Raw genomic sequence first — 23,276 nt, 5'->3', positions numbered from 1 at the left:
CGAACATCCCTTCTTTTTTGCCCCCAATTCCCATCCCTTGGTTCTTCTGCAGTCTCTGTCACATGCAGGCATGCACACTACCAGACACTGGTCAGTTCCAATGTAATATGTGTTTTTCTGAGTTTAACTAAACTTTCTTTAGGAAAAGCAATGAATTGGTTTAATATATGCTGCAGGATTCAGCAGGAGCAATTGCAAGTAGCCTGTTGGTCCAGCTGCACCTATCTCCCTAGTTATTTCACTGCATTGCACACTCAAAAAGTAAAAAATCTAAAACTTTTCTTCTATAAGTGGGAAAGAAAAGAAAAGGGAGAGACATTTCCCAGCTCCTGAGTTATACCCTTTGGCTTTAACCCTTTTGTAAAAAGGAAATTTCAATCCTGAGTATCCACCTCAACTTATAAATTTCATGTTGCAGTATGCAAAGATTGTTATGCCTGCGGCATTGGTAACCAAGTAATGTTACCAGTTGGACTCTTATTTTCTGGTTAAATTTCAGTGATGACTACAGTCTATTTTGAGAAAATGTATTGCTTGATGTTGATAATGAAACAATTACACAGCAGTTTTCAAATATATGAAAACTTGTCGCAACAACCAAAGAAGCTTTATCTTTAGTTTATTGACTCCATTGAACAACAAAAATCCTGACTATGTAACTGAAAAGGATGGGGTAGGTGGAATATTAAAATGGGAAAAATTACGAATTGGGGAAATAAACCTATAATAATAACTACTTGCTATCATGAGATTTAATTAATATTTACAAAGAAAGTTGAACTACTCCAAAGTCTAAATAATTGCCCGTAAATAAATTGGTCAAGGTTTAGGCGTCTTAGATCAGTCTCCTCTCATCCATCCTCAAACAACTCAAACTGGAGAAAGCCATCACCAACCGGGGTTGGCTCCCCCCTTTAATGCCAAATTCTTTCATCATTCTTTTACTTCTACTATTTATTTGTTTTTTATTAGAAGAAAATTAAAAAAACAATACACTTTGTGTCAAAATAATTAGAGGGAATGCTATTTTCATAACATCACCTAATAAAATTGATATACTGACTCCGAGAGGATTCTTGAGAAATATTATGCTAACGGGATATTGAAAAGTTAAATTCACAAGAAAATTTGTCAAACAATTGAATTCACGATACACATGAATCAGTGACAGAATCAAGATTTCACTTTTGGAGGTAAAAATAATATTTAGAAAATAATCATACTAAAAGTTTAATGTTTGTAAAGGCAAAAGTTTAAAATTCTAAAAAAATAATGGTATATTATAAAAGTTAAAAAATTTTGGGGGCAACGGCCTACTAGACTTAAGGGTGTGAAAATTTAAACTAAACCAAAAAATCGAATTAAACTAAAATGAATTCAGTTTTTTCGATTCAGTTAGTTCAGTATTTGATTATTTCGATTAAATATGTTCAATTACAACAATTCAATCGATTTGGTTTTGGAAAATGCTTATAGAAGGAGGGGTAATTTTATTGACTACACAAGTCATTTTCTAAAAAAAATCTAACTTTTGTTATATAACGAAGTTAAGGTGTGAAGAAATTATGTTTAGAATCATCTAGATTTGAGCTCAAGCAATAAATCAAACATCGTTTGATATCTAACATATATATAATTTTAAAATATTTTCCATAAATTCTGTTTTTAGTAATTGAACCAATTAACCAAAATAGTTCGATTTTCAATTTTTCAATTATGAACAAATTTTGGTTCGATTTTGGTTTTTTGAAAGAAATTTGGTATTTTTTATTTTGAGAAATCTAAAGCGGAACTAACTGTTCTAACCGTTTACACACACCTCACTAGATCCCTTCCCTCCGCCACTAACATGAATGATATTGACTTGCCATTTCTTCCTCAACAGATTTTTAATAGATGTATTTTTATTTTAAGCCAGACAAGCCCACTCTTATTATTAATGACTCTATCATTAATTAAAACACCACTTCTCATTTTAATATATATATAGTGTTGATATGAATGATGAAAATTATCTTATGGCTTTGTCATCACATATCATTAGTATCTACTATGACATGTTAATGTATTACATTAACACCACGTATCATAAAAATAATAAATACTATTTTAACTAATAATAAATAGTCAATTAATAGTTATAAGAGCATATTTGATCTAAAATAAAAATTATAAGAGTTTAACTGAATGTAATAAAATAATAAAAATTTATTCAAATTTTATTGAATAATTTAAAGACTTTTTAGATATTATGTCAAAATTATTGAAGCAAGTTGTTTCTTTTACTTTTTCTATAAATTACATCTTGATTTTCTTTGGCCCAAAAAATAAAATTTTTGGGTTTCTTTGATTATACAAAGTAATCATAATGTCAAACTAATAATTTGTTTTCATTTTTTTATTATAAATTTGTCAAAGCAATAATAATGTAAACTAATAATTTCTATTGACTTTTGCTATTTGCTTTTGGAGAAAATAAAATGTGAACAAAACAAGGTTCAAATCCTATTTTCTTGGCCTTATTCATTTAATATTCAAAATTCTATTTATATATTATATGTATGAATCGCGTATTATTAATTGAGAAATGATCAATCATAAGTCAAATCTAAATCAGAATCAGTATTCATTTGCAAAATTACACAATTTTATTTATTAAGTAATCCTAATATTCTAATACAAAGTTGAATTAGAGTTTAAATATTAACCTTTTAATTAATTAAAATTGATTTTTGTTGGTTAATAAATATAATATATAATTGCTGGCTCTTATATAACAGCTTTTTCTCTACTTTTTAAAACTTCCCTTTTCTTAACTAATTGCAAAATAATCTATTTATTTCTTCCTTAATATCTATTTCTCATGCATTTCAACTGTAGGATTTGCACCTAATCACCAACATTTCTTTCCTTTGATTTTGACATTTCCAAATATATATATATGAAGGTAGCTTGCTATCTCCCACTTCACTACCAAGTTTTTTTTTTTCTCTGGATATTTAATTTAATAATAAGTGCATTTTAAAAAATTTCTGTGAATATTTGATGATGAATAAACACCAAAACAAAGATATTGTTGTATGATTGATTGAATTAAAAATAGATAATAAATCAATTGAATAATATCAACAAAATAATCTTCATTGTAAAAAAAATCTATTAAGGTCAAATATTTTTATTAGAAAACAAAACAAAATTATGTGATCAATTAGTTTTCAATCAACTCAAATCAAATTTTCTCAATACTAATTTTTAAGCATATAGAGTTGTACATATTTGCTCAGATATGTTCATGTAATAATTCTGAGTAATGTACTTATATTTTTATTTATCATTAAATCAATAGCGGACAGCTAGTGTGAAGGGAAACTATCCTTTAATATAACAACTAGATTGCTACCTACTATAATATATTCAATGATTTTTTTGTTTTTGTAAAAAAAGAAAATTAAGGCATATAAGTTTTTTTTTAACCGAGAAAAAGAGATTCAAGTTCTGTTTTTTAAATTGAAAATTATTCATTAATTAATAAATTAAATATTCAAATATAATTAAAGTATATAAGTTGGAACTTCAACTAATATTATAGTTACGTATTTAAACAGGTATTCAATTCCTATTGAATCTTTTCCCCTCAACATCAGATTTGGCAATATATTGTTCTTCATCGTTTACAATTAATTATTTTGAGAATTAAATCTATTACATAAATTAAAAAAAAAAACTTCAAAGGGCTTCTTCCTCTAACCACGTGGAAGCCATAGGAAAAAGGAGAAAAAGGAAAGAAAAAGAGAGGCCATGGTCTAGTATCTCTAAAACAAGTGGCGCCAGAGCAACGCATGTCATGATTCAAGAGATGGTAGGTTGAATCTGGACTGCTACGTGTTTTTTCTGGGCAACTGTTAGATGCGATGCAGTTACTATTTAGCTTTGGCCATTTACGACAATACCTTTGAGATGCAATTTGATTAAACACACCACAGTGTGCTGGGAAGGAGTTTACAGACTTTCTGAAAATGATGGAATCAGGATTGCGGCGGATCAAGTGCCCTTAAAAGAGACGGAAACAGGGAGCTCTAACCTGTTTCCAGCTGTGATGAAAGCAGGTGAATGCTGGGTCCTAGAAAAACACGACCAAGGTAATTATGGCTTTATCAAAACACCAAAAGTCGGAAATGACAACCAGGAATGCGCCAATTTAGTCAGTATCAAGTAAATACAGCCGTTAGAAATTTTCTTTTATTGGCTTTTTTTACCAAGGGGAAGGAAGTTCATGAAACAACCAATGATCTGGTTCTGATAAGTAAAGATGCATAGCAATATCTGATATTTAAACATGATTTTTTTCTGTACATGATGATGTTTGATTATATAATATTTTTTATTTCTTAAATTTTAAAATTTTAATTCAAAATTTTTAAAGTATCTTTTCAGAAATAAATTAAAGATACTTGATTTATTTAAAATTAAAATGATCTTCTTATCTTTTTAAAATGTGTGATTTATGAAATTTAACCTATGACACCATAACACATAAAATTTTAAAAGTAATCATAATTTCATACGAGTCTATTAATTTGTAAAATAAACATTTCGTTTCAAAAGAATATCTCTACTAAATATATAAATTAACTCCGTTAATTTGATGACGTGTTAATAGTAAAAGGATAATTTTATCTTTTATTAATTTTAAAAATTATAAAATTATAATTTTTTATTTTTAAAAAACCCCATCCTGTTACTAGTTGGTCAACCACCGCATAGATGCTAATATCACAGATTCCACATCTATAAGAGATAGGATGAGTTTTAGGTATATAAATATGGATCTTTGACCATCTATCATATATATTTTTTTGGTCAAAAACTTGAGCTCATGATTTACAAGCTTATTTAAACTCTATTTTTAAAACTAAAGGTTGTATGGAGTTAACAAATATTATTAGAATCAATCCAGATCTTGGGAGCTCCCATGAAAAATACAAAAATCGAGAAAGTCCTGGACTAATTTGATTAAAAGGAAAAGCATATATATAATATTAATACATGATCCTTCCCATCACATTATAATTGGGCCATGTGAAATTAAATCTTCTTGAAAGAGACAAGCAACTTAAGGCTGGTACATCATGTGTGTGAATAAGCAAACGTTTCTGTCATGAAAGATTCTTAAATCTTTCACGTTATTGAAAGAGAAATAAAGCCTTTACCAATACTTTTTCCACATCTAATAAATCTATTATTAGTGCATATATACCTTATATAACTAAATGGAAGAAGAGAAACCAATGAACAACACAAACATCCAACTAAACAGTATATAATTATAGAAAAATTTTAATTACATATTTGATACTCGAATTATAATGAATTATCAATTATACAAGTAGATACCCTAATTATATTTTCGTCTATCAATTTGCAATTTTGATTAATCCCATTAGCCAAATGTGTCACGTGTCCAAACACAATAAATAAATGCCGGTCATGTGTTTAAAAAAGTCATGTCGTTTTTACAAAATTTTTAAAAATATTTAATTTTTGGAATTAAAAAAAATCAAGAAAATAAAAACACATTACAATAAAATATTTTTAAAAATATTTTAATAAAACTTTTTTAGTTTTTTACAATATTTTTATAGATTGGACTGCACTATATAAATTATTAATAGTATTATGAATAAAATGTAAGATTGTATAAATTAGTAAAAATTGCACTTTTTTATATTGTTACTAAATGTGGAAAAAGGGAAATTAAAAATTGAAATAGTTACATTTCTTAAGATTTAACTACACAAAAAATATGTTACCGAAAAAATGTAATTAAAGCCCAATTTTGTTGCAGTGAAAAAAACCCATTGTTGCTTATATTTTTTATTATTTGTTTTAGTTTGCCAAAAAGTCACTAAAAACAAAAACAAATTATAGAAATTAACAAAATCAATTCTCGTGAAGATAGACAAATAACTAAAAATGCAATAAAAATTCTAAAATAAATAATTATTCAAAATTAAAGTAATGTATTATGTTCTCTAAAACAAATCATATACCTTTTAATTATTCAAAAATATATTGTCTTGTATCTGAATATATTTTTCACTATAGGGATATGATTTGCGCTTTGGAAAGCTAGCTGGGCGAGCACACGCTTTATCTGGTTTTGCAATTTCGACTCTAATTGATCAGATTTTGAAGACCTTGGATGAAATAGTTGATATACTCTATATTTATTTTTATTCTTAATAATGATTAGTTATTTATCATTTTACTCTATATAAATTATTATTAAATCTAAATTTATAATAATTTAATAAATTATTATTACTTAATAATTTATTATTACTTTAACAACAGCTATAAGTAAGCTTATTCTTCTTATTTACCTTGTCCTATTCATTAAATTTATATTTCTTTAACAAAAAAAAAAGTTTATTGCTTTTTTATCATCAATTATTTGTCCAAGTAATTAATAATAAGAATAAAGTTAGGAAAATATTAGTCATTTACTATTGTTAACACATGTTGTTTTTAATCGTGATATTTCTTTTTAAAAGATATAAGTAAGCAGAATTAATATTAAATAATTAAATTATAAAAGTATCTTTGAATATTTATTGGGTGTAATCTGTTTTTGTAAGACTCATACTTAAGTTCGTTTGCTATAAATTTTCAGATTTTATTGATTTTTTTAAAAAAATTAAAAACATATTGGAATTCATTTACCCAAAACATTAGGCCTAACACTCTTGTAGATATACTCTGTTTCTAAGCAATATAAAATAGAATAAGTTAATCCCAATTATATATTATTAACATGGTATCAGCCTTCGCAATATATGTCATTTAGCAAAACATTCTTGGTTGCCTTTTCCGAATAGTTATATTTCTACAATTACAGGTTTAATGTTTGGGTCCTTATTCCATTACTTCTTCATATAATCCTAGTTACTTTCTCATACTTGAGGACGATTAATCTCATTCAACTTGAATTTATCTTATACAGTACAAAATCTCAACCTCTTTCTTACATTAAACATTTTTTTTTCATCGGTTAATACTCAATTTATACTACTATTCGATTCATATGTATCGACAATGATATTGAATTTTTTTAATCATGACGTTTGAATTTTTTTAATTTATTTAATGCCATCATTAATATAATTATGTTCATACATTACAATAAAATTATGTGGTTAAATGTAAATATCTTCATTCTTGTAATGTTGCTTATACTAACATTTTCTTTAAAAAAATTTTGAGAGAAGTGTGTTCTTTTTGTTGGTTATCGAGAAGATTTAGATAAGTATAAAGGTGAGTCCCTAATAATGTTGGATTTTAGGGATAATCTATGTCCAGCAAATGCCCTGGAGAAATTCATTACTATAAAGACTTGCCAAGGGTTGGGAAATTTCGTGTTAGGTATTATGACTTGCCAAATCTGTTACTTTATCATATATATATATATGGGTAAAATATCTCACATTTTAAATTTTAATTAAAATTTAAACTGAATTTATTAATTTTTAAAATGAATATTTCAATGTAAATATTATTATCAAAATTTATGAAAAAAGTAAAATATTTTTTATTAATTTAAAAAATTATTATTATATTTTTTAAAAAATAAAAAAAATAAAAAGCACCATCAACCTAAGCTCCCCAAGAAAGGGGTGCTCCCTGATAGAGGGGAGCACCGATCTCTTTTTATTTTTTTAAATTAACAAAATTATATAATAATAATTTTTAAAATTAATAAAAAATAAAATTATCATTTTAATATTATTACATTATCGAATTAAGGGTTGATTAACAATTAAATTTATATGTTCATGAAAATTTTTTTAAACAGTATTTATTTTAAAAATTAATAAATTTATTAAAAATTTTAATTAAAATTTTAAAAAAATGAAAATATTTTAACCTATTCTTTTTTGTGTCAAGGTAAAGACCCTCCAGCTTGTAATAAAATAATAAAAAAAGAATCAACAAAACTTAGTACACTAAAGCAGGTGGATGTGACTTCCTTCTCTTCCTCTCTCACATGCTCTCTCTTTCCAAGATTAATTGGAATTAATTATTCTATTGCATTCCTTTTTATCATTTCATTTATTTTTTCTTTTATAATTTTTCTATGGTTTTCTCTTTTTTACCCATATTTTTTTAATTACTAACTCATATTAATTATTATTCTTGCTATTTCCACCGACAAATTAAGATGAAGGCATGATTGGGCAGCATGAAGGCAAATTGAGGACGACAAGGTTCGGATCCATTATCTATCTGTTGCAATTATATATTTATTTAGTATTTAAGATCTCCCATGCAAGATTGATACATCTTAAATTTATCATAAACATATTTCCTCTTGGTAATTAATACTCCCATCTTTCTTAGTAAATACTTGTGTCAAAATTCAATGAAAGAAACCTTAGCAGCCAGTATTCAAAAGCTTTTAATTTGAGATGATTAATTCTCTTTTTTGCATTTTAACACTTTGCTACACACTATTATTTTTCTATTTCTCTATTTGGGTGATCATTTCTTTATTTTTTTTGTTATCAATTATATCCTTTTGTCATGTGGCAAATCCCAAATCATATATTATACTGCAAAGTCTTAGATTCAAAGCCCTTTTGAGACTAGTGGCCTTGCACAAAGTTTAACTTAGATTTTTATCCATTGCCCATAGATTGCAATAAATCTTCTTTGGCACCAGAATCAAGCCTTATGCTTAATTAACAAGTCCAGCCTCACCTAGTTTAACATGAAGAATCTAATCTAAATCAAAGAATATATCTAAAGAAGGTTGGACACTGCATATCTTCTTTTATCCATTATTGTCAATGTACCCTTCTATATTTATTAGTGCTTTTTTCCCCCTATATTTGAGTACTTCATGTGTGATTATTATACTTAATAAGTTTTAGTTGAACTAACACTTAATAAATATATTGATCAGGTAAATAGTCCACGTGGTGTGAAATTTACAAATATAATTGTTTATGTGAATATTAAATATAAAATCACTTTTTATAAATTATAATTCATAGTTTATTTATATTTATTAATAAATATAAATTTATTAAGTAAAAAAATTATGTCCATTAAATTCGTGAATGTTTCCCATTGGGGTTGTACATGTGGTGTAGGAAATTAGTTGTGCATTTATTATTTGTTTAATTTAATATTTTTTTGGGAGTATTTGATAATGGGTATCTTTGAAATATGTACTTACTAATATCCTATCTAATTATATAAAACATGAGTAATTTATATCTCGGATTGAAACAAATTCAATTAGCAAATTTAGTATTCGTTTTGAGTTTGAGTAGGGTATAAGTATAAACTCTTATAGTTTGTTCCTTTCTAATTTTGTGCTTGACATAAAGGAAATAACTTACTGTATGCTTATTCTAATTACTTACCAAACTAAACAAACCTTAATTATTGAATCATTGTTTTTATTGGGGGGAAAAGAAGAAGCAATGCTTGATGGCACATTGGTGGCCTATGAATTGAGCATGTCATGCTTGTAATTGATGATGTTAGAGATGTTAGGAAGAACCCTTTAAAACAAGTGGGTCCTAAAGCCCTGTGGATCATCATCTTTCATCACCAACTCTCTCCATCATCATCATCTAACATTCCATAAAGCCATAAATATACTTTGAAAATGTACCCAAACGGATCAAGATACTTTGATCTGTAATTAGTGGGAGTATTAGTGAGTAATTTTTTGTAAACAATGGCAAAACAATACCTGTGAAAAGAAAAGGAAAACAAAAATTAATAAAATATGTGACTCCAAACTAGTCTTTGTCTAATGTCTCTAGCTTTCCAGGTTTGGTCAGTAAGAGGAGTAAGCTCACTCTCTCTTGTTTGTCTTTAGAATAACTTTTTCAAACTTTCTTCAACTCAGTCATCTTTTTCACGAGTACGCCCTCAAAAAAACCAAATAATTGCTATTAAAAAAAACCCAGAAAAGCTGTTTAGATTATTAGGGATTTGTTTTACCATACCCAAAAAAAAAAAGCAAAAATTTTGAAACCGAAATTTTATCCCTTTTTTAATTTTGCTTTCACTCACCCGACCCAACTCAACTGACCTTATCATCTACTTTGCTTTGCTCTTTAGTCCTTTGGGTTTAGTTTCAGATTTTCGGAGTCAAAAAAGGGGAATAATTTGCTTCCATCTTTTTTTTTTTTGACTTCGTTTTTGTTGGGTTTTTAGCCTTTTTGGAAGCTTACATGTGAAGCAACATTTTAGCGTTGAACGAACCCAGCGTGATAGAAATTACTCTCTTAACTGCAATAGCTCAAATGGGTATTTTTTTATTTTTCATAAATAAGCTCATGTGTATTTATTTTTTTGGATAAATGAGCAAATGGCTTGTTTTAGTTCCTGTAAGCTTCAATTCCTGAAATGGGTAGTTTTCTTTTCTCCATTTTCTTAGCGAAAAAATTTGATCTTGTTTGAGCTGGATCCGGGGCTAAAAGGGTGATGGAGGATATAGGGCTTGTTAAGCAAGGTTGGAAATGGTTACAATCTCAGAAACATGTTTATTCCAAGGCGAAAACGGCGGTTGGTTGTTGTAGGGATAAAATGGGGTTGTTAATTGAGAGGCATTGGCCTATGGTTTGTAGTGGATGTGCTAAATTCTGGAAGTTTTCGAGGTTGCTGTTGGTTTATTGGAAAGATTGTATGGTGAGAGGGTTTCAGTCATGTATCAGATTGGGTCCAGCTTCGTTGCTTGTTATAATGTGGAGTTGTTTCCTTAGCTTGACTTCCATGTCCTGCTTGCTTTATGTACTCTTAAGTATGGTAAGTCTTGTTTCAAGTTCTTATTAAAATCTGTTGTGCTTGTTTTTATATTTTGATTATGTGAGTTGTTGGACAATTTTCATGCTCATTGTAGATTTTATATGGCTTTGATTAGGCGGATGGAATTGGTAAATTTGGTTGGAATGAACTAAAACGAAGTTGGGATGATTGATTGCGTTGATTATATATTTGTCAACCTTGTGATAGCTTTGAAATTGTCTTCGAGAAGAAAATTGAATTGGGATTTCTTTGGAAAAATTTCCTGGCTTTATTGATTGAGGTTGAGTATCGAAAATGAGAATGAAATTAATAACTTTGTTTCTCAGTTAATGCACTAGAGTCTAGACTGTGGCCTTTGGGCAAGAATATTTGCTTTTAGCTGAAAGTTTTAATTTCAGAAAGCTTATGGTAGTGCTGAATGGTGACTATTGATTGGAGATCATATCTTGAAGTTCTTGTTGTAGATGTCAAAATGCTTTTTCTTGATGATATTGTTGATTTAAAAGATTCTTCAGCATCATACTTATCCTGTTGTTAAGGAATTGCTGCCCTTGGTTTTTTGCCTTAGTCTCCGTATGTAAACTGTCTGCATACAAATTTGAGTGTTAGTGTCATTGAAGTTTTTCTGAACACTTAGTCTTGAATGAGCCATAGCTGCACTACATCTCCCGCAATTGTGATGTCAAAGTTTTAAATTTTGTCTTTTTCTAACTTATAATATATCTGTCTGATAGCATTTGCTTTCTGCTGGTGACTGTGGACATGAGATTAGAGGAGCAAAAGTTTGTAAGAGGTGTCAATGGTGGATTTGTTTATTTAGTTAAACAAAACTTAGTGAGGTTTTGTTTTACTGGGAGTTTTGGTGGGTTTTTACTTTCTTAAACTAACTTAAGGGTATGTTAGTTTTATTGAGTGGAATCAATTCTATTAACTTATAATTTGCAACTAGAAATTTGAGAATGATAATGACAATCTGGTCTCATATGTTTCAGGGAGCTGCTGGAGCTGCAGTTCAGTACTTAGGTTACACTCCTGGACTCTTTATTGTAGGACTATTTGGCATTTTGATATTATGGATGTATGCTAACTTTTGGATAACGGGAACATTGTTTATAGTTGGAGGTACAGTTTGATTCTTGCCCTCTGACTATGAATTTTTCTTGTCAGTAACATTATGTTTGTGCTTTTTGTTTATTCCATGTTCTATCTGTAATGACACATGAGATTGGTCTATCAATGTTGTTGATTACACCCGTGACCTGTCGTACATTTTCTGTTTGAGAAATAGTTGCAGAAACCAAGTATGAGAAAGTTTATTTTTAAAAAATTATCTACCTTATTCTGTGTTAAAATTGATTATGGCTGTATTTTTCGAGTTTGTACATATTCATATCTACTAGGAAATCTATAGGAAGATGTAAGGAAAGCAGACATAAAATAGTTTGTTTTTGTCAATTGGTCTGGTTGTCTATGAAGTGAAGCTTGTCATGTTGGCTTTGCCAATGGAAAATGAAATGAAAAGTGTCAGATTGTGACAAGAGTAGTAAGACCAAGAAATTATGAAAGGAGTTTTGTCTGTTAATCTCTGACTGACACATTAAATTATGTTATAAGCTATGCAGCACTTTGTAGGCTCTCATGCTCCCTGCTTAAGAATGCAGAGAATTTGCATGCCTAGCAAGTGCAAACACAATTGATTGTGGGATTAATTCTATCAGACCTAATAGGATTGTACATGATTAGGAGCAGACCCAAATGTAAAAAATGTGGAATCCTTTGACAGTATTTGTTTTTAATGTTATTAATTGTTTCAAATATAAAGGTTCTGTATTTTTGGTTAAATTATTAGCACCATCTTTAGGTTGAGTTCGATCTATCTGTAGTAATTTCCCTCAATACCAGTGCTTGACTAGGCATGCCACTGTCCTATCAAATGCCTTGTCCAAACTGAGTGCCGGCAATCAGTATGCTAACCTTCGGTGATTGATTGAAATGACTTTGATGTTATCAAGTTTTATCATGCCTTTAATTGTTTACTTCAGCCAGTACCAGCTGAACAATTAACCTTCTGGAATATGAAGTTCCATGATAAATGATTTTGAGGAATTTCCATGACTTTCTGTTTGAAAATTTGAGTGATCAACCAAAGCCCTTATCCAGCTTTTACCGTATGTGAAGAAGTGTTACTTTATTAAAGTCCTCTGCATCGTCTAAAACCTGGCTAGCATGTGAATTTACTCTATAAACTTGTGCATGTTTCTTTTTTGTTGTCAGTGTTGCATTATTAATTTGTTTGCCATGATAAACAAGGTTTGAATTATATCTAATTTTGGATGGAGGATTTTTTACTCTGAAACTTGTTTGATGGACTTGAAATGTGTTTGCGTTTCATCTTTTTTAACTATTCTGTATGTGTGTTTTTCTTCTTCTTCTTTTTTTAATTTTGAGGTCTCTATGTTGTTATCTCTCTGTGCAGGTTATTTGTTCTCCTTAAGTCATGCACGGTTGATAGTCTTGATAGCGACTACATACTCTGTTTATTGTGTCAAAGTTCGTGTTGGGTGGCTTGGTGTTTTTCTATCAATAAACCTTGCATTTTTCTCGAATGATGTATTGAATTATTTGATCCAATGTATTGATAATGCGAGTGAAAACACACATTACGAAGAGCAGAAGGAATCCAAACCAGTTGTGGAAGATGATTTATCTGGAGAATGTGATTACTCCATTCCCACTGATGAACCTGAGAAGGTGCAGCCATGCAAGTCATCCAGCAAATATTCTACTACATCAGTTATTAGCCAAAAAGAGTTTTCTGCTAAAAGGGTGGTCAAAGAAGAAACGAGTTCGGCTGATGAAATGAAAAGAATATTAAATAGCACAGATCATTATGAAGCATTGGGATTTCCTCGTCACATAAAAATTGACACTGCACTCTTGAAAAAGGAATATCGAAAGAAGGTAGATGCTATCCTGAAGGAAGGCATTCACATTTTTTTGCCTAAACATCTAACTTAGTCACCGGTATTTGTTTCTGTAAAAGTGTCACTAGACCTTTGCACGATTTCTCCTTTTCTATTCAAGTGATATTAGGCCATGTTTCATTATTTTAGCCTTTGTTTCTTATAGATTATTTCCTTAATTCATAATTAAGGAAAGGGAAAAGATTTTAGGATTTGTGTAAAGGAAATGGATGGGTTGAGGTCCAAGAGAAACATGGTAGATGAGATAATGTTTTAGGATGCGAGGGAAGATAGCCTTCTTTTATATTCTTTTTCATAAATTCCCTTCATTTATCCATCTTTTGTTTTCCACTCGTTTTGTTTTTTGGCACACCCACTAATTTGTTGATTTATTTTCTCTCAATTCTTTTTTCAACAGGCCATGCTTGTACATCCTGATAAAAATATGGGAAGTCCTTTAGCAAGTGAATCATTTAAGAAAATTCAGTGTGCTTATGAGGTGAGCAACTTCTTATTGCCATTTGCTCTTAATATAATTTTTATTTTGAGTTCCTATTTTAGGTATATCTGAAATGAAAGTTGAACAATGTCAACGACTCGAGAACATTTTGGCTTTGGCTTTACGCAGCTTGAATTGGCATGGATTTGTAGGTTCTTTCTGATTCCATGAAAAAGAGAGACTATGACGAGCAATTGAAGAAGGAAGAATCCAGGACTAGGAGTGTCTGTCAAAAGTCTCATAGCTCTTCACGGCAGGTAGTTTTGATTTCCATAGCTCCTTTCTGTTTTGCTGGCATTATTATTTCTTTAGAGTGTGTTCTTGTAGTTCTTTGTTTGATGGAATTTATAGTAAAGAGGAATGAAAATGCAAAATTACTATGTATAAGAGAGATAATATGCAACTCTCTCTTAGAATTTTGAAATCTAGATTCAGGGTTCTCATTACTTGGTTTTGCTTATCTAGGAGTTTCTTACAGATAATATTGTAGCAAGCTCTGGATTTTTAGGCAAATTGGAAAAATTTTCAATCTATTTCTTCAATAACTTTGTCCTCTTGAGTGAAGATCAATTTGAGTTATGGTGTTGAGATTTCCTGATCTCACAATTGGCTAACGAGGGTAAGGTTTGTCCAACATGACTGCAATATTGGCCTCTGGCAATCAATTTTCAGTCATTTATGGTCTTTTGGTTAGTGGCTGCATGTGAAAACTTTTTCTTTTCGTGCTGATTCATGTGATTTTGAGTCAGCTCATTCATGCTGAGTGATAATATATAAAAAAATACCTTTCAACCATTTTCTCCTTTCAGCAGGCTAGTCCAGATAATTGCTCTGAAGAATCAAGGCGCATACAGTGCACTAAGTGTGGTAATTCACATATATGGGTGTGCACAAATAGGAACAAGGCCAAGGCTAGATGGTGTCAGGTCAGGCTTTCTTTCTTTCTGTTTGAAAAAAATTCAATGTAATAAAAGTTCTAGCATTTTACATTTATTATAAAATAAGGCTTAACCATGAAATGTTGAGGCATAAGCCTTTTGAAGTGAAGCGTTTAATTGAAATTATAATAACTTTTTCAATGAATTTAAACTTTAAAAAGCTAGAAAAGAATGATAAAATAGATGTGCAGTATCTTTAACATAAATATTACTAATTAATGATATTTTAATGTGTTATTTCCCTTTGCTTTTTTGGGTCAAAGTATTGACGTGTTGATGACTTGAAATGCGATTACCCAAGTGGATGCATAAAAGGAAAAAGATGCCTGTCCATGGTGGGTCACCAATTATTCTATCATTAAGAAAAATGATGTGAAACTGTTCAATCTAATGCCTGCAGCTCAAAACGCAAAAGCTACTTGTCAAAAAAAAAAAAGTAATAATGGCTGCAAACCTCTTAAGAAAATTGAAAATGTCAAAGCAAACAAATAGAGTAAGGAGAATTTCTTCCAAGTTGTGCCTAAGGCGATTTTATGGTTCCTCATCCTAGAGCGTCTCTCAAGGCAGGATTCAATAATGCTTTTTAAAGCACTAGTCAATGTTTGTTCTCGTGCACACACACACACACACACACACTTGCATGCAAGCACATGCATGCTGGTGTGAGCATACACACAGACATGCACACTTTTACCAACTCATAAAGAATTCATTCGCCCTAAATGCATTTCATAAATTTCTTATATTAGTTCTGACTACAGGATTGCTGTCAATATCATCAAGCCAAGGATGGAGATGGATGGGTTGAGTACAAAGGTTCATTGGTGTTTGATAGGCCTCAAAAGGTAAGTTACTTCTGACAAAAAGGTTTAATCCATTTGATTAGCGGCATTGATTGTTTCAACTGATATTGGTATGACCATCACGTTGTGAGTGTCTTTTGTCAACAGTTTTTGTTATCAAATTAGCAATTTGCTTAGCCATATTGTTCTTGATGTGGTGTGTGAAGTTAAAAACGGGAAATAATGTTTATCAGATACAAAAATTAAGATTGGAGCTGGAACAAGATAGTAGATTTGAGTTTTCAATCTCTAATGTTTTATTTTGGAATAAGAAAGGTGCTCAATTGATCTAAAGGATTATCTGGATGAAGGTTATGAGAGCACTCTTATTCTAGCCTTTCATTACAAATAAACCCATCTAATCATAGCCATGTTAATAGTCACAACTCACATGCTAGGTAAATGGCTACTTCATTAATGGAAGACCACTGAGAATGTCATGTTGATTCTTTGTAAAGAAGCTACTCGACTTATTAGTTTCTGAGTTGCTCTTAACCAAAGCACTTCGTGCACTTGGGTATATGCAGTGTTATCAGCAATATGGAAAGCAAACCACTTGTCAAATTAGATGATATTGCAGGAGAATAGTGATGATCTTGCAACTATTTTATTTAGTCTTGTGTATGAAAACAAAGCAGTGTTGTTCACAAAAATCTATAAGAATTGCATAAAACAAAATGTGAGGAAAAACAGAAAAGAGATAATATTTGAAAATTTTTGGGAGGATATTGGTTTTCCAGGGCCTTTTTCATAAGTACCTTATATGCAATAACAAAAAATTATGAAGATGAATAGGAGGCTAAAATACCATTTAAAGGATGTAAGCCTTGGATAGCATCTTTTCTCCCTTTTCATGCAGTTTGCTTGATTATATGTGTGATTTAGTCGTTCAAGGAAACATCTGCTATTGTTCTTTGTCTGCTTACCAGAAATTTTAATCCCTTTCTTTCAATTTTATGCTGTTTAAAAGGCTTAAGTATTTATTACACTTAGCAGTTTGGTACTGTACGTGTTTTTTAGGTGGAAATACCACGTGCTTTTGTTTGTGCTGAGAGCAAGATCTTTGATGTTTCAGAATGGGCTATTTGTCAGGTCAGTGGTTCATTTTTTGTGCACACATGCATGTAAATGCATTTGTCGGTGGGTGTGTTTGTTAGCTTTATTGGTTAATTTCATCGTAGAAAGAAGTGACATAAACAAATAAGAAGATAAAACGGAATCTTAAATACTCAAATTAAAAGCAATAGGGTGTTCATTATTTGGTTCAAACTGAAAAAAAAGTGCCATTGATTTGATGTTCTTGTAAAAGTCTTGGTTCAGTTTGAGTTTGATATCCAAATCAACTTAATTATTTTGTTGGTTGGGCAATCCTTTGTTCCTAAAGATTTGACAAAGTTTTAAATTGGCTGCCTGCCTTTCTTTTATGAATCTTACCTAGAAAAATTGTCTTAAATAGAGTATAATGACAAAAATAGATCTGTGTAGCTGACCTTATAGAGTTGGAAATGGCTTTCTTTTCTTGTTATCATTGTTGGTTCAGTTTCCTTTGGTCTAAAGACCAAATCAATCCAAAGGTGTAAGCCAAAAATGCTATGTATATGGTAAGTATAAGCATAATCATATGTGTGCTTCATTTGAATTATCTAGTTTTTTGCTGTAAAAAAACATTTTTACACTTACATTGGATATTTTACGTAAAAAATATATAAAAAAACATTTTTTATTGCTGTGTCCTACTGTACCCGTGTTCTAATTTATTGGAAATCGCCATGTTGTTGTGTCCGTATCACATTGTACGTGTATTGCTTGTCTGTGTCTGTGCTTTATAGTAATGCACCAACTGCTGGATGAGATCCAAGAGAAGATTACCAGAACTCTTTTAGTTTGTATCAACAGTACTCCTACTCCACATAATTATAAAAAATATACACTTTCTTTATGATACTAAGAATCCTTGTCATATCTCTTAAACTATATCTCTTCTGCACACTTATTTCCCTAGTAATTTAGGTTGTTGAGGGACAGATGGATTTATAGTGGGGGCAACTGTCCCCACTCAAATTTTGCATATAAAATATTAATATGAAAGTTAAAAATGTTGAGGGGAATCCTTTCTTGCCCCTATTCTATTGGAGAAATGTAGATAAGTCAACCATAAAGTGCATGACTTATGAAGTGTGTAAGTGAACCATACATGTCAAATTTCTTTGAAGAAAGAAAAGAAGTTTGGTTAATCAAAATTTAAAACCATTTGAGGATCAGGAATTTGGAAAGCAGAATTTGGTTGTGGGGTTTTGAAATTCTAAAATTGTAATTACACCATTTGTATAAATATTGAGGGATATAAATGAGTTAATCTAACAATCTAAAATCAGGGACTGAAAATAATGGCTAAACAGATTTTTTTTTACAATTTCTTCTGTTTGTTGCAAGCACACACTCTCTAAAGTCTGAACTAGATAACTTTTCTCACTCAACCAATCTGCCATTAATTCTTGTGATGGTGAAAAACATCAGCTTTTACTAGGTCATGCCCCCCCCCCCCCCCCCCCGAACTTCCTCTCTCCAATTCTTCCTTTCTTTTTCTTTTTCTTTTGTTCTTGTTCCTCTCTATTGTTATTTTTCTTTTAACATGAGATAAATTTTTTGATTTACTAATATAAATGGAAAATGAATTTTTTTAATCACAAGAAACATAAAAATATTACTCTCAACCAAATAAAATTATTATTGTTACTAACATTCAAATGTGTAACTTCCAATTACAGATTAGAGCAAAAATGATAAAATGAAGTGAAATAAATGAAAGAAAATATCAAAATTGGAAGATTTGAAATTTTATTGAAACTTTTTTGTTTCTTACAGAAGAATCAATATGGATAGTAAAAAAAGAAAAGGTGGAAATCCCTTCTTATTTATGGAGGAATAAAGATAAAATTATTTAATTTTCATTTGAAAATCAAATTTGTATCTTTATCACTGGACTCCATTTGAATTTCCATCCTTTCTATTAGATATTCCTTTTTATCAGATAGAATCATTTGAACTTTATTTATTTATTTTTTGAGATAATGACCGAAGAAAATTATTTTAAATTACTTTTGTAATTTTTTAAGCCAAATTTTGAAAAGGCTTGAAATGTTATTTTTGGACTTGATTTACCATATTTAACTAGTCCAAACTCATGCCCACTTAATTGGTCTTAACACCAAAATTACATTTGTCATAAGCATTTATATAATAACCCATGAATAAATTTTGTTGTGAAAATGATGTTAACAATCTCACTGTCTTCGTGGATGTTTCCTGCCTCTCTGAGTTGCTGTTGCTGACAAAGAACTGCTAAGGTGGTTTTTGATGTTTTTCTTTTACCCTTTTATTATCCAGTCTTACCTGCCACTTCAGATCTAGTCAACTCCTGATTCCGAGAGGCTAGAAAAATAGCTGTTAGATCTCACAGAACGTCTTCTGGGAGGGATGTGATATGAAATGAAGGATTTCAGCTTAGCAATGTACTTAGAAATTGAAGAGGAATCCTATCAAAGAAAAAACAAAACCCCAAAGAAATAAAGAAATAAATAATTGAAGAGGAATAATGGTGCACACAATAGTATTGCAGGTAGTAATCTAGTCAAGTATTTATGTGTAAGTAGGGGTTTTCTTTGCTTGGAAGATTGGCTTAACTTTCTAATGGTGTGTAGGCTCTTTCTAGTGAGTGGTTTCTGATTTGTGTTTAGGTGAATTTCACAGACAAAATTCCTCTTTCAAGGACAATGTCCAATGTCCCACATATCTAGAAATTTATTTTGGACACTTGAAACTACACAGGAAATTTTTAAATTTTTAAAATTTTAAATTACTTCATTTTGTAATTCTAGAATTTCAATTGCATCATTTTGAGATCATGTGTTGTTAAACTTCATAGTCTTGTAATACCTTATAGAAGAAAACCTTCTTATTGGCAATATTACAGTGTTTGGAATGTTTTGTGATCAAACTGGTCAAAGTTATTTTCTTATTTTTATGAAATTTAATATTATTTAATAAACCTGATCAGATTGACTGCATTGAACAAAAAGCTTCTGTTTGTCCCTGTCAAGGGATATCCGTATAGTTTTGAAATGCGAGGGAAAAATATTGTTTTTGATTTGATCTCGAAGTCAAGGGGAACCTTATTTCTAACCAAAAATTATTTACCCTCTGCTTTTTCACTTTAAGGAGCTTCCCTTGAGATAAGACATGTTCAGGCTGCACTTTTGGTATCACTTTTGACAGTTTTAAGGGTTGTGTAAAAGAGACAGATTGTTGTCAAAATCCAAAGTGAACCTAATTGAATGCACTTCTACTAGTTTCTGTCCAATGATCCATTCCAATAATTTGAAAAGGGAATGCTTCCCTGCGTGGTTGATTACTCATCTGGTTCTGAATCCTATCTTCCTCTTTAAAAGGAATTCTGAATACCAGCTAGGTTTTGAAATACAACTTTAAAAAAAATTAAAAAAAAAACTGTTTTTTTATCCCGTAAAAATCTTCTTAAAATTTTGTGATTGTTGGATTGCAAGCTTTCATCTGTTGGATTCAGAGCACTTTAATGGGTATGGTGTTGCGTACTCTTAAGTTTTAAATATTATTATCATAAATATCTATATTTTTTTGGCCAAAAAGAGAAATATCTATATTTTTAGCAATTTTACTTATTCATTATGAATTAAAAAATGACAAATTAAGTTGAGCTCATTTTCAAGAAACTCTAAATGCTATGTAATTGGTAATCATTACGATACAACCATGATTTATCAAGTAGTACTCAAATGATTTGGCAGCCTACCACGATTAGCACTTGGAAGCTGATTAATCCTGGTGATAGTGATGCATTTTCTATTGCTAACTGTACAGATTTTGTATTGCATACTTCATTTTCTATCGCTAGATTTACAGATTTTGTGTTGCATACTTATACACAGTAATTCACTGCCTGAAAATGATTCTTGTAGGGAATGGCATGTAGGCCGAACACCCATCGACCTAGCTTCCATGTAAACATGGTTGGATTGGAGAAGACACAAAGATCCAACTCAAGCAGATTTCCTTGGGATTTGGATGCTGAAATGATTGATGAAGATGAAGAAGAATTCGAGTTATGGCTTCAGCAGGCCTTGGCCTCTGGCCTCTTTTGTGAAACCTCTAAACGCAGAAAGAGCTGGAGTCCATTTAAATTGCCTCAGAAGAAAAGTAAAAGGCAATGGAGAAGATCTTCCACCTGAATTCTTGATGAAAGGCATCCGTGAAGAGTTTCTGCTTTCCAACCAAAGAGAAGAATGATCATTCTTCAACAAAAAGAAGGAGACAGCGAATGAGGGGGGAAGCAAAAGAAAATGAAGAGGAAAGGCAAGGAGGGGAAAGTTTTTTAAAAAAATGAAAAAGAAAACATGGGGTTCTGGTACCGGATATTGTCACTGAAGAGCAGGGATGCCTCATCTCGTCAAATTTTTTTCAAGATGAAAGCAAGGAAAAGTAAGGGAGGAGATCATGGATGACTTTGTCTTTTCTGGCAATAGATCAAGGCTGCTTCTGGTACAAATCAGTTTTTCTTAAGGCTCCTTTTTCCGGGCTTTTTTCTTTTCGAAATCAGGGATCAAAATTGATCTCATTGTATATTTATCCCATTGTCGGAAACATTCTAGTACTATGTAGTTGTAATGAAATTAATCTCTTCTTTTGGGGTTCCTGTTTCTTTTCACTCATTTCTTTTTGGAGGCCTAGTAAATTTCTGATATCTTGCAGCAGTTACTATTCACTCGACCCAGGACAGTATAATCCTTGAACCAGCAAAAAGAAGAGAGTTAAAAATAGTGAAGTATCCAGTTAATGTTGAACTAGGAACTCTTCTTTGGAATATATAAATGCAGTTGAAGTTCGGTTCACAGGGAAATTATCACTAGTCAAACTGTGCAGTTTGCAGTTTGCAGTATACCCTGGGGATTACCATAATGTGCATTTATTAGGAATAAATGAGATTGTTTAGGAGATGATTGAATGCTAAAAGCCTCCACAAGTTATATCTGAAACATGGGAATGGTACAAGATGAGCCTGGCCAATTTGAATTTCTTAATAGCTTCAATGTGTGCAACCATGAATCAGAGAAGTTGAACTTGGTCCTAACTCCTAAACCCTAAAATCTCATATAGGGTTGAAGATGCAACCTTCCCCTTGTGCTTGTCTTTCAATGGAGTCCAATAGAAATTGGCCTTCTTTAACTCAACTTAAACCCTAGTTAATAGTAACCAACATTTTCCTCATGAAGATGTCTGTATGAATGTTTTAATGGGGTTCGAATCAAATGATTCTACCTACATTCCAACACCAAGAAAAAGGGATGGTAGGGGCTGCTCCAGTCCCAGCCCCCAGGTGGCATCATCCTTGATAAACGTAAAAAGAGAAGGAACAAATTTGTTTTTGAATATTCCAGGTGGCATCTCAACTAGCTAATCAAGTTACCTTTTAAGCAGCCAAAAATGGAAGAACATTACAGCTGAGCTGGGGTTTAACTTTGTTATTATTCCATGATAAGGAGGTTGTGCTTATTTTTCTTCCTTGTTTATTCTGAAAATGCTCTCTTCTGCTGCTGCTGCAACTGAAAATAACTATAATTAACCAAGTTGGGGGCATCCAGTTCTATATAAAGTCCTTGGACTTAAGCTAATCAACACCCTCAGACATCTTCCTCTTTCTCTTTTTGACATTTCATCCAATTCCCATTTTGGTGGACCACCACTCACCAGACACATACAACAGAAGCCACAGCCACAGGCATATCTTATAGTTGAATTTTTTAAACTTGATAAATTATTTTTAATTATAAAAATGTTGCTGATTGGTTCCATGTATTTGCACCACTGCTTCTCCCCCTCTAATTATTTACAATTTATGGGATCTAAGTTAATGATTAGGAGTCTCTGACTAGTATGCTTAAAATTTTGGAAGTTGATTGCATGTCACAATATGACAATCTGGTGAGCCACTAGAAAAGACCTTGACATATAGCTAAATAAATATTGAATATAAAAAACATATGCAATGGTATTATTATTTGATTTAATGTTAGGCTTACATAAAGTATGGGATTATATAGTCTTAGGAATGGATAGATACATTGTACCTATTAAAGAGAGATGGAGGTTGGGTGTCAGCCCTTTATTATTGTTATTT

At 30.8% G+C, this 23,276-nt stretch overlaps 1 protein-coding gene across 2 annotated transcripts; it reads left to right on the top strand.

Moving 5' to 3' along the window:
- The first annotated feature begins 9,736 nt into the window (after positions 1-9,736).
- Positions 9,737-21,792, top strand: LOC110419833 (uncharacterized). 2 transcript variants are annotated; one of them, XM_021432956.2, is made up of 9 exons: positions 9,737-10,824; positions 11,817-11,946; positions 13,301-13,785; positions 14,206-14,286; positions 14,439-14,543; positions 15,099-15,212; positions 15,986-16,069; positions 17,087-17,158; positions 21,061-21,792. In XM_021432956.2, exons 1-9 carry the CDS (start codon positions 10,504-10,506, stop codon positions 21,328-21,330), a joined length of 1,662 nt encoding a protein of 553 aa, XP_021288631.1. In that variant the 5' UTR covers positions 9,737-10,503; the 3' UTR covers positions 21,331-21,792. The 2 variants fall into 2 exon arrangements, with proteins under 2 accessions (XP_021288631.1, XP_021288630.1); XM_021432955.2 differs by having other exon boundaries at positions 15,096-15,212.
- The last annotated feature ends 1,484 nt before the right edge of the window (positions 21,793-23,276 follow it).

The sequence above is a fragment of the Theobroma umbraticum genome, unplaced genomic scaffold (genome assembly GCF_002168275.2).
Source record: "Theobroma umbraticum cultivar Fairchild unplaced genomic scaffold, ASM216827v3 scaffold_67.0, whole genome shotgun sequence".
Taxonomy (NCBI): domain Eukaryota; kingdom Viridiplantae; phylum Streptophyta; class Magnoliopsida; order Malvales; family Malvaceae; genus Theobroma; species Theobroma umbraticum.
Note: the sequence above shows the minus strand (reverse complement) of the source record. Positions and strands in the feature narration are given on the sequence as shown.